This window comes from Astyanax mexicanus, unplaced genomic scaffold (assembly GCF_023375975.1).
Source record: "Astyanax mexicanus isolate ESR-SI-001 unplaced genomic scaffold, AstMex3_surface scaffold_40, whole genome shotgun sequence".
Lineage (NCBI taxonomy): Eukaryota > Metazoa > Chordata > Actinopteri > Characiformes > Acestrorhamphidae > Astyanax > Astyanax mexicanus.
This window is the reverse complement of record NW_026040050.1, coordinates 1085393-1098431: the sequence shown is the minus strand read 5'-3', so window position 1 is coordinate 1098431 and position 13039 is coordinate 1085393. Positions and strand designations below refer to the sequence as shown.

Sequence of the window (13039 nt, the reverse complement as noted above, 5' to 3'; positions counted from 1 at the left end):
TCTTCAAGCGTAAGTTCTGGAATATTCTCCAGCTCCGTGATGATCGTCATGGAGGAGTGGAAAAGCGTTCCACTGGAACCTGTAAAGCTCTGGTAAACTCCATGCCCAGGAGAGCAAAGGCAGTTCTGGAAAATAATGGTAGGCACACAACATATTGATCCTTCAGGAACTTTCACTAAGGGGTGTACTCACTTTTGTTGCCAGTGGTTTAGACATTAATAGCTGTATATTGAGTTATTTTGAGGGAAGAATAAATTTACACTGTCATATAAGCTGCACACAGACTACTCTTCATTGTGTAAAAGTATCATTTTGTCAGTCTTTTCCCATTAAATTTTTCCTAAATGTCTGCAGAAATGTGAGGGGTGTACTCACTTTTGTAATACACTGTAATAGGGCCACATTCATATCAGTGTGAATCTTTACTTTTGCGAGAATTTTATAGGAGCAATAGAGTACAATATAAAACTACTATTTAATAACCGTATTAAATTACCATTTCTTTGAAAAAGTAAGTAGATGTTTGAGGTATATGTTCTTCACATTTCACAAGAAAACCTGATACTGATACTTTTAGCAGCTGATCACAGGCTGCTGTTAGTGAATCTGTAAAATCTTCAGTTCTGCTGACCTTTATAATGTTATGAATCACACTGATTCACTGCCTCACACAGCCTAACCCCTCGCCTTTATTAATATAGCCATTCCCTAAACTGATCACCTAGTAAAAGTACAATGTTTACTCGGTTTTTCAGCTGATATACTTACTGGACCCAAAGAATCAATACACTGCTAGCTAAGTGTGTTTATTATGGATTAATATTGATTACTTTTGCCAATAAGTTTCCAAATCTGAATGGACACCAGCGACAGAGGTGGTTTCACCAGTTTACCACCATTCTCTTACTTTTTCCTTTTTTTTTGCAGAATAAAAATCTGAGACTAAAATGTTATTTGTATGGTTTTGCAGATTTTTTTTTTTTCGTTTTAATGACCACAGTTTTTGAAATATATACCCCTACCGAGATGTCTCTTAATAAAAAAATAAAATAAAAATAAACCACAAACACACAAAATATATAAATAAAATATATGTTGCATAAAGGCACTTCATTTCATTCACCAAAACCTCTAAACTATAACATGCTAAAAATAATGATCTTACCTTTAAAAATATGTAAAGTGATTTACATACGAGAAATAAAAAAGGAACACAACAACACAACAGGTGGTTTTTGGCATAATAAGTTTTTGATTGGTACAGATGGCACAAGTTCAACACATTTTTAAAAAGTGCACTACTACTATCCGCTGGAAAGTGACCATGGGTCCATAGATATATAGCACAGCATCTAAAGCATCTTTTCCAATAATCAGTTTTAATAGTGTAAATCCTGTTTCATTGTTTTACCAAAAAGTGTCCCCCGTAGCAGAACTATTCAAAACACTGAGCTCCCAACGAACAGCTTGACCATTAAAAAAATAGCTATTCATTCAAAAATAAGGAGGGTATATGTATATTTATATATAGTGGAATGAAGGGTCTGGTTCAGCTTCTTGTGGATATGACTGAGTTTCCACACAAACACAGAAGAATCCCACTTCCCTCACGATGTCCTCGCCCTGGAGCTGGGGGTGTACAACGTCATTTCTGCTACGTTTGCGTCCTGGGATTGGCAGTCCCTCCGGCAGCTCTCTCTAATCACATACACAACCAGCCCTGCACAGATAAAAATCAGCAGCACTATGCCGATAACCTGGAAACAAGGGGCCACAGTGGAGAGTCCTGTTAGAAAAGCCTCTGTGAGGAAATGTAACTAGCCATTCTTTATCAGAGCAACATTCTTAGGGAAGTTCTCGGATAGGATCCATTTCATGATGATTCTTATCAGTAAGCTCATCTATCTCTAATTAATTGATTTAAAATTTGTTTTCATGCATTTCACCAGTTCATTTAGAGAGATCCGCCACTATAATAAGAGAATATAGGAATCTGTGGCTGTAAACACTATGCAGTTGTCTTCTACAGGGCTAATGGTAATGGAAAGTGGTTTTACTCTAGTCTCTAATGGCAAGCAGTTGCACTTTGGGCTTTACTGAAATCAAAAAATAAAGATGAAAGATTAGCTTAAAGAAAGTAAAGGCAACATCAGAGCAAGTATGCTAGGTTAATCTAATTCAAAAACAATTCCCCTCCTAAAAAATACAGGGAAATACCAGCATTTACATTTTGGTCATTTGTTTATGATTATCAAAAATATTCTTCTCTGACTAGAACTACTATTACTGCTGTTTACAACTAATAATAGTAGTACTGCAACCATTGCTACTGCTGCTGCTAATTACTCTTACTGCTGTGATCTAATACTATGACAGCTATAACTGTGGCTACAGCTGCTACTACAACTACTGCTGCTATTACTACTACAACTTCAACAATACATTGCTGTAAATCTACAATGTATTTAAATCACTATTGTACTGTATTTGTAATCATACCTCGTGTGTAAAAAAAAAAAAAAAAAAAAAAAATTAATGCAGTCGGTTAACCAATAACAATAAATAACTGTAACCTACCAGCATAATACAGTATTTTCTGTCAAGTCAATTACTCTATATTTACACAAAATAATTGAGAAAGCAACTGCACAGGGAATGTTGGATAAAATTCCCATTGTTGCCTATTTTTCAGGAGTTTTCTGAATGTTGCTTATAGACTAAACTGTAACACTTTACAAAAAGGGTACATGAAATGGCATGAATTCATGCAGTACTTCATGAGTGAGTAATCATTAATTCATGCAAATTTTTTAAATCATGATTATACATGAAGTTAACATGTATCATACATGTGTTAATGTATTAGTTCATGTAGTAATTAAAGTACAAATGTAATTTGCTGGAATGAGTTATTAATGATGTTCATGCAGGTCTTCGTGTGAGTCTGTCTTGTGAGTGAGGTTAAAACAAACAAGGTCAGCCCACACCTCATAGAAAAAAACTAAATTCAGCATTACTTAATATAGATAATTTTTCACAAGTTTATGATGTTATGAAGTTTATGGTGGCCCTCAAAGTAAAGTGGTACAATATTCATTCAATAATATTGTGAGGTACAAACTAAAGTATTACATAATTATTTTGGTTAACAAGATAAGGTAAGTACCAGGACAGTCTTGCCTAATTACACGGAAATGTCTCACAGGTACTAGATATTAAACAGGTACATGGGAGGTACAAACTCCAAAGTACTAGGTAATTATTTTGGTTAACAAGATGGTCAGAACAAGCACAGTTCAACTTAATTACGCAAAGATATCTTAAAGGTTCTAGATATTAACCAGTTAAGTGTGAGATACAAACTCCAGTAACATGATATAAGAAGCAATAGAGTCTTCTTACACTGGCATACCTCACAGGTTCTAGATATTAACCAGACAAGAGTGAGATACAAACCCCAGTAACACTGGCATACCTCACAGGTTCTAGATATTAACCAGACAAGAGTGAGATACAAACCCCAGTAACACTGACATATCTCACAGGTTCTAGATATTAACCAGGCAAGAGTGAGATACAAACCCCAGTAACACTGACATATCTCACAGGTTCTAGATATTAACCAGGCAAGAGTGAGATACAAACCCCAGTAACACTGACATATCTCACAGGTTCTAGATATTAACCAGGCAAGAGTGAGATACAAACCCCAGTAACACTGACATATCTCACAGGTTCTAGATATTAACCAGGCAAGAGTGAGATACAAACCCCAGTAACACTGACATATCTCACATGTTCTAGATATTAACCAGACAAGAGTGAGATACAAACCCCAGTAACACTGACATATCTCACAGGTTCTAGATATTAACCAGACAAGAGTGAGATACAAACCCCAGTAACACTGACATATCTCACAGGTTCTAGATATTAACCAGGCAAGAGTGAGATACAAACCCCAGTAACACTGACATATCTCACATGTTCTAGATATTAACCAGGCAAGAGTGAGATACAAACCCCAGTAACACTGACATATCTCACATGTTCTAGATATTAACCAGGCAAGAGTGAGATACAAACCCCAGTAACACTGACATATCTCACATGTTCTAGATATTAACCAGGCAAGAGTGAGATACAAACCCCAGTAACACTGACATATCTCACATGTTCTAGATATTAACCAGGCAAGAGTGAGATACAAACCCCAGTAACACTGACATATCTCACATGTTCTAGATATTAACCAGGCAAGAGTGAGATACAAACCCCAGTAACACTGACATATCTCACATGTTCTAGATATTAACCAGGCAAGAGTGAGATACAAACCCCAGTAACACTGACATATCTCACATGTTCTAGATATTAACCAGGCAAGAGTGAGATACAAACCCCAGTAACACTGACATATCTCACAGGTTCTAGATATTAACCAGGCAAGAGTGAGATACAAACTCTAGTAACACTATACAGTGTTTCTGAAATGTTTAAACGCATTTCTAGAAACTTTGCTCAGTTTCTCAAAACTCTAAACACAAACTGAAAATGATGAAATTCTTTGTTGAAACTCTACAAATCTCCAGCAAAACTGATTCCTTCCACCAAAACAACAAACACAGCTATTTATTCATACTCATCTCTTACAGAGCATCAAATAAACACTGACAAGATCAATTCAGAGCACTGTTATCAGAAGTATTTGGTTCTGTTTTTGACTTCATGAAGCCGCTGTACAAATTCAAATGAATACAAGCCAATGGAAAGATGTGTTGAAAGATGTTCTTTATATTTATTTGCCCCCCCCCCCCCCCCCCCCCCATAGCATTCCAGTACTACTGCAGCACAAATGTAAGCCATTTTTTACTGTAAATATGTTGCAAAAATTAAAATTTTCACCTATGTAAGTACAATGAGAAACATGCTAAGGAAAATTCACATACAAAGAGGACACAAAAATGTATTTATTGCAAAATGCAAAGAAACAGATCACTGTTCATCAGACCCCTGATCTCGATCAGGCCAGAGGACCTCATCTACATCAGCTGCAATATTCTCCCTCGCCAAACAGCGGGGGGAAAATGCCTTGCATGGTGAATCCATCCATAGCAATCATCTGCATGGATGTCATCACATGCCTCCCCCATTACATGAAGTAGAGCCACACGCTCGTGGGGTCTGCGTTCATACACTTTCCACCTCCATGCAGAAAAGAATTCCTCTATTGGATTGAGAAATGGGGAATATGGTGGAAGGTGCAGCACTTAGTGAACCAGTCATTGACTGCCCGGTTGAAACGTACATTATCCCAGATGACAATATAGTAGGGCTGTATCAGTCACTTGAGGTCTCTTTTATATTCTGATAAATGATTGAAAAGTTCTTCTAATTAAGTTTACTTAGCTGCAGCTTGTGTGAGAATACTTGGTAATAAGGGTTTTGTATTTGAAGGTCAGTGATTCTCAGGTGATGAAGCTGTACTAAATGATGCAGTTTGTGTTTAGTGATTTGTAAAGCTGTGATTTAGAATGATATTAGAGTGAGAACATGTGGAATTGTGTTTAGAGTTTAGCAGTTTAGAGTCACAATGTGACACATGAGCTTCATGTTTGTATATGAGCTTCATGTGAGATTCTTGCCTGGTTAATATCTAGAACCTGTGAGATATGTCAGTGTTACTGGGGTTTGTATCTCACTCTTGCCTGGTTAATATCTAGAACCTGTGAGATATGTCAGTGTTACTGGGGTTTGTATCTCACTCTTGCCTGGTTAATATCTAGAACCTGTGAGATATGTCAGTGTTACTGGGGTTTGTATCTCACTCTTGCCTGGTTAATATCTAGAACCTGTGAGATATGTCAGTGTTACTGGGGTTTGTATCTCACTCTTGTCTGGTTAATATCTAGAACATGTGAGATATGTCAGTGTTACTGGGGTTTGTATCTCACTCTTGCCTGGTTAATATCTAGAACCTGTGAGATATGTCAGTGTTACTGGGGTTTGTATCTCACTCTTGCCCGGTTAATATCTAGAACCTGTGAGATATGTCAGTGTTACTGGGGTTTGTATCTCACTCTTGCCCGGTTAATATCTAGAACCTGTGAGATATGTCAGTGTTACTGGGGTTTGTATCTCACTCTTGCCCGGTTAATATCTAGAACCTGTGAGATATGTCAGTGTTACTGGGGTTTGTATCTCACTCTTGCCTGGTTAATATCTAGAACCTGTGAGATATGTCAGTGTTACTGGGGTTTGTATCTCACTCTTGCCTGGTTAATATCTAGAACCTGTGAGATATGTCAGTGTTACTGGGGTTTGTATCTCACTCTTGCCTGGTTAATATCTAGAACCTGTGAGATATGTCAGTGTTACTGGGGTTTGTATCTCACTCTTGTCTGGTTAATATCTAGAACATGTGAGATATGTCAGTGTTACTGGGGTTTGTATCTCACTCTTGCCTGGTTAATATCTAGAACCTGTGAGATATGTCAGTGTTACTGGGGTTTGTATCTCACTCTTGCCCGGTTAATATCTAGAACCTGTGAGATATGTCAGTGTTACTGGGGTTTGTATCTCACTCTTGCCTGGTTAATATCTAGAACCTGTGAGATATGTCAGTGTTACTGGGGTTTGTATCTCACTCTTGCCTGGTTAATATCTAGAACCTGTGAGATATGTCAGTGTTACTGGGGTTTGTATCTCACTCTTGCCTGGTTAATATCTAGAACCTGTGAGATATGTCAGTGTTACTGGGGTTTGTATCTCACTCTTGTCTGGTTAATATCTAGAACCTGTGAGATATGTCAGTGTTACTGGGGTTTGTATCTCACTCTTGTCTGGTTAATATCTAGAACCTGTGAGATATGTCAGTGTTACTGGGGTTTGTATCTCACTCTTGCCTGGTTAATATCTAGAACCTGTGAGATATGTCAGTGTTACTGGGGTTTGTATCTCACTCTTGCCTGGTTAATATCTAGAACCTGTGAGATATGTCAGTGTTACTGGGGTTTGTATCTCACTCTTGTCTGGTTAATATCTAGAACCTGTGAGATATGTCAGTGTTACTGGAGTTTGTATCTCACACTTAACTGGTTAATATCTAGAACCTTTAAGATATCTTTGCGTAATTAAGTTGAACTGTGCTTGTTCTGACCATCTTGTTAACCAAAATAATTACCTAGTACTTTGGAGTTTGTACCTCCCATGTACCTGTTTAATATCTAGTACCTGTGAGACATTTCCGTGTAATTAGGCAAGACTGTCCTGGTACTTACCTTATCTTGTTAACCAAAATAATTATGTAATACTTTAGTTTGTACCTCACAATTACCTGGTTTATACTTAGAACTCAGAAAAGAAAGGTTCACATTATTATTTTTTATTTGAAGCTATGCTATGTGATGCCAGTTCATCCATGTACACTGCTAAGATTCAAAACAATAAAGAATGTTTGCTTAACCAATGGTTCCTCTGTCTTTTCATCATTAACATCACAAATATTATTGAATGAATATTGTACCACTTTACTTTGAGGGCCACCATAAACTTCATAACATCATAAACTTGTGAAAAATTATCTATATTAAGTAATGCTGAATTTAGTTTTTTTCTATGAGGTGTGGGCTGACCTTGTTTGTTTTAACCTCACTCACAAGACAGACTCACACGAAGACCTGCATGAACATCATTAATAACTCATTCCAGCAAATTACATTTGTACTTTAATTACTACATGAACTAATACATTAACACATGTATGATACATGTTAACTTCATGTATAATCATGATTTAAAAAATTTGCATGAATTAATGATTACTCACTCATGAAGTACTGCATGAATTCATGCCATTTCATGTACCCTTTTTGTAAAGTGTTACAGACTAAAAAATAACCTATAGATCTACTCAACTTTTCTTTAATGCAACACATTGCACTCTCTATGTTTGGGTAGAATGTGACCCATATTTTACATTACATTACATTTGGCAGATGCTTTTGTCCAAAGCTACTTACAATAATGATGTTTAGGTAATATGTTGAGACACACACACTAGAAATATAAGGTATTATCTACCTAACATTACTTAGTACTTTACAAAAAAATAACACTGTTACAATTGGCTTTTGGCATCAAATAGTTGTATAATTGGAATGTCCCCCCAGACCACACTCACAATCAGTGTGTAGCTTGCCCACGAGGGCTACCTTCCCCTGGGTGATCAGCCGTATTTTATTAAATAGTTGGCTGCCTGAATGCAGTGTTGTTTGCCTTATATGCAAGCTATTTTTTTACTGCTAAATTTATCTTCATGCAGGTTGAGTTGCAATGCAATTATTCTGGATTAATTTATTAACCTACAGAAAAACAGTCTAGCACAAGGAAAGCAGGATGATTTTGTAATCTATTAAGAAACAAAATCACAAGCTAAATTTAGTTATTAAATGAATTGAATGAACACATGAACAGGCAAAGAGCCACATGTGGCTCACAAGCTGCAGGTTGGCCACCCCTGCCACAGACCATGCCATGCCTACTGAAAATCATTCTACTCAATTCTTAAGTTGTCGACAAAACGACACACTAATGGTAAGTTAGGGATAGGGCATTTTATCACAACAGTTTTCCAGTCTTTCCAGAAAACAGTTATTTATTGTGAAGAAAGTTAACACTGCAAGTTAATTACTGTATAGTAGGAATAGTAATGAACTGTAAACTAATTGCAGAGTATTACAACTTTTTAAAGTAAGTTTATTTTAGTTCCTATCATGTAAACCGAAGAGCTAAGAAGCAATAAAAAAAATGTATCAAGTTCCACAAAAGTTAAATTTTTTTCATTGGCCCATAACATCACTTATTTGCATAATGTGCGTATACCCCACCCCTAACTCATCATCACAGTGGACTTTTGCCTACTTTAATAAATAATAATCTTCTTGGGCTACTTTTGCTTGGGTCTTTAATTATATTTTATATGGTGGTTAACTGCCTGGTTGCAGTGTTGCAGGCCATAAGATTTAGTGTTTTTATATATTATATCGTCATTTATTTTACAGTACTTCGTTGGCAATTAAAGACCCCAAACAGTTAAAGTACATGTGATTACCGCAAATAATAATTACAGTATTATAATGTATTTTTTATGTATTCCAAAACTTTTGAAAAACTGTAATTTTATGTAATACATGTACAGTAAATAACTATTCTTATTATACAGTCACATCCTGCATCTTTCATCAGTCCTTTTTGAGCAGCTGTTAAGTCTGTGTAAAATTAGTAGATATACTTAAATAATGTGCATGCATTTTCCCTATTGGTTTCAGGCATCATATGTTTGCATAACTTACCATTATTGTACAGTCTTGCCCACCATGCAGGCCTCCCTTTAGTTATGCCATTATCATGGTTGACTACCTCGCCGCTTAACTACTGTCACTATACTGCTTCTGTTAGTGCTCCTGTTTTTACAGATTGACTCTCACCTGAGACACCACGAACAGCTGCTGGGAGCGGAGCATCAGTTCCCGGGGAGGCGTGCTCTCCTCCTGGTCCTCTTCTCCCACCGGTTCGCACCATTTCTGAGGAGCAGCTTTGTCCACGATGACGAACCTGCCCTCCCAGTCCGTCATCGCACAGGCAAAGTACTGTCCGTCCAGGAAGAGCAGGATGAGCCAGACCACCGCGGGCACCACGCTGGACAGGGACACGCTCTTGCGGCTCCACGTGTCGCACCTGCAGCCCTGAATGATGAGCATGAGGGTGAAGGCCATGACGGCGGGGATGATGAAGAAGGCTGAGGAGAAGAGCCCGTTCCAGGTCGGGTTGCAGGGACACTCGAACTCCAGCTCCACCAGCTTCTCCAGCCCCATCAGGATGAAGCCGAAGGCCACGTTGGAGACCAGAGGACTGTTGCTCAGCTCATTCTTCAGTCTCGTGAGCCATTGTTGTCTACTTCCCATACTAAAGACAGAAAGTGCAGAAAACCCCAGACGCACACGCTCCGTTACGGACTCATTTGCAGCTGATCAGTGAGGCGCGCGTTAATTTCCAACTACAACACTGACATTCCTATTGGTTTTGAGCAGTGGGGGTGTGTCGTCCGGACCTACACCGCTCCAGATCATTGGACCTCAGTGGGGAGCAGGTGGGGCTTTTGTTTAAATGGATTTTCCCATTGACTATTGGAGGGAGGGAAGTAAAGTGGAGGGAAAATCAGGGTGCTGTCTCATTGGGTGGAACAAGACAGTGCTATGTACAGTGTGTTCGCCCTCCCAACCCAGGGGATAGACAGATGAATAGACAGTTTTTATTCGCATTTTCATCCATGATAAACGTTTTCTGTTTAGTGAATAAAACACTGAATGCAATACAATAAAATCATTTAATTTGTTCAAATGAAATCATGCTACTATTTTATATAATATATGATGTTTCTATCTATTATAGATACCTGCTGTCCTTTTAAAATTTTAAATATTGAGATAATTACCACCCAACACACCAGGTGTTATCCTGCCCTTTCCCACGAGGTGGCGCCTTACGAATGTAAAACCAGAGAGGCATAAAGGATTACTGGAAGCCATGATGGATTTTACACGGTTTACTCTGAATCTGCTTTCAGCCCAGCCCGCTGTGACCTTAGGGCTGTGTGTTTAGAGAGTACATAGCAAAAAACAAACAAACAAACAAACAAACAAAAAAAAAGCACAAACTCATTGACTTGATTTAAGAACTAATTTCTGAGATACAGTATGTAGAGCAGTTTGTTAGATTATTTTAATCCTGGTTTCACTGGTTTCACAGTGTTGGTAAAATAGGCTGCTGAAAAATCTGTTTACAGTGCTGTTCAATAAGTGTACTGTACAGTGGTTCAAGAAGGCGTTTTTGGGTTCATTTAAGGTGCTGTTCTGTATGTTATATAAAAGCCTGCACTGGAGGGGTGGGTGGTTCAGTTGAGTTTGTCCAAACCTAAAGTGAATATATTTAAATCAAGAAAATGCCTAGCACACACCCTTTGTGCTTCTTTGTACTTAAAAAAAAACGGTTATGTTAATTTTTTACATATTTATATGCTGACTAAGTTTGATGTATTGTTCAAAATATGGCTTTACAGGTGGACAAATGGATGTATTATATACAGTATGTTCAGGTGGATGAATTGGAAAGGCAGATATGCTGTTGTGTTGTATATATGTATTAGAACACTCATTGGCAATATATTTATTTTCACATCTGTACACTAATTTGGAGAGATGTCCACAAACATGTGGAGCATAGATAGATATCAAGATCACAACATGGAAGCAAAAAATGTCTTTTTTATCATCTAGCTAACAAACACTGATTTTAAACAGAAAGCGACAAGACTTAAATAAGGTGGTTTTCCCTGTCATACTTCCTGCTCTAACCTATCTGCTGCAGCTCATCAGCTTTAGGAGGTTTAAATGGTGTAAACAACAGAAACACTCAAATGTGCAGCACAGGCCAACTACAGAAGCCACAAATTTGGAATCTGTTCTTTGATATTTCAGCCATGCGGGACACAAATGACTATGTTTTATCACATACAGTCAGTGTACAGTGTAACAGACATTTCTAGAATGAAACCTTGCACAACCTTTTGTTGCCCACCCACCCACAGTGTTCCATAGTACAATCCAGTTTAAGCTGGTGGTGGAGAAGAGAATGAAGAGACATAAGGAATACACTTTCAGGCTTTCAGAGCCAATAGAATAGAATCAGCCTTCAGAAATAAAATGGAAAAAACAGACAGACATCTGGAAGAACAACTGGAATAATGGTCATAGATCGGTGATTCTGCATAATTAATTAAAAAAAATCCAGTAATTAAACCACACTACATCAGTATGAGTTCTTGGGCAAATAGCTTACACCTTAGACATCTACCTGTGTAACACGGTCAAGTTGTCTGTCCGTCTAAGAGTTTCCACCAAACATGCCTTAAACAACAAGATTTTAAAATCCAAAGCAGTGTTTACTTTACTGTTAATGGTTTCACTGCCTAGGTTTTAATTTTAATGAACACAAAACTTACCAAATATAAAAGGTATTCATGTCCTTTAAATTCTAAAGACCCAAGACTTTATAGTGCAATAACATATTTTTGCACTATAAAGCACACTATTTATAAACTTTGTTCGTCCCACATAGCTTGTTTTAACACAGTAAACACACAGACTACAGTCCAATATAATAAAACACTTAACGCAGTTAATAGATAATGCTCTCCAGCACAGCTAGCCGGGGTAACAGCAAAAGACCTAGCGCTTAGCACGTTTAGCAGCTAATGCTAATGCTGCTGGAGAACTAAACTGAAACTTCTGTAAAATGCTGTACTTCAGCGGAGTGACTTTACTGCTCCTTAATACCTGACTGGTAGAATTCATACATAAGGTGCACTGGATTATACGATGCACTGACAATTTAGGGGAAAATGAAAGGCATGTAAGTGCTCTTTATAGTGTGGAAAATTTAGAAATCCCAAATGAAAACCACGTTAGTTACAAAAAATATATATAATGGCTACTGAAATATTAGTAGTCATTTAAGAAGTCTAGGGTTTAAGGGATTATTTAAAGTATGTTTTTGAGTTTAACAAAACCATTAATCTGGATGTTATCACACGATGTTAAATGCCAAGTAACTGTTACAATTTAAGTTTGTCCAAATTTGGTTATGTATCTGGTGCTGATGATATCTTGTGCTCACCTAACATAACCTTGTGTTCACTTAACTGTATGAAGTCCTTACCTAATATGATTTGGTTCTCACGTAATACTAATATTAAAATATATTAACAAACACATAGAAAATTAATCCCACTTAATACTGTCTGGGGCTCATATGATAGTATCTGGTGTGTAATACTTTTCTTATTTTACCCCTCTCAGCACCCCACATATTAAACACTGACAATTACTGCTTGCACGTTTATCCTCCGTTTGCGCAGCTGCGGAGCAGCCTTGATCTGCCTAAATCACACATACACACACGCGCGCGCGCGCACACACTC

At 37.5% G+C, this 13039-nt stretch overlaps 1 protein-coding gene across 1 annotated transcript; it reads right to left on the bottom strand.

The window, feature by feature from the left end:
- Nucleotides 1-1229: 1229 nt before the first annotated feature.
- LOC107197292 (calcium homeostasis modulator protein 6) lies at nucleotides 1230-13011 on the bottom strand. The gene is made up of 2 exons (XM_015603722.3): nucleotides 9489-13011; nucleotides 1230-1757 (listed from the first exon to the last, which is right to left on the bottom strand). The coding sequence occupies exons 1-2, from the start codon at nucleotides 9963-9965 to the stop codon at nucleotides 1608-1610; spliced, it is 627 nt and encodes a 208-aa protein (XP_015459208.2). The 5' UTR covers nucleotides 9966-13011; the 3' UTR covers nucleotides 1230-1607.
- Nucleotides 13012-13039: the final 28 nt, after the last annotated feature.

Bases quoted from the DNA above. Each gene is read 5' to 3' on its own strand.
- LOC107197292 (XM_015603722.3), bottom strand. From the start codon at position 9,965: ATGGGAAGTAGACAACAATGGCTCACGAGACTGAAGAATGAGCTGAGC. The intron at 1,758-9,488 runs GTGAGAGTCAAT...CCTTGTTTCCAG, and splicing joins AGCTGTTCGTGGTGTCTCAG to GTTATCGGCATAGTGCTGCT.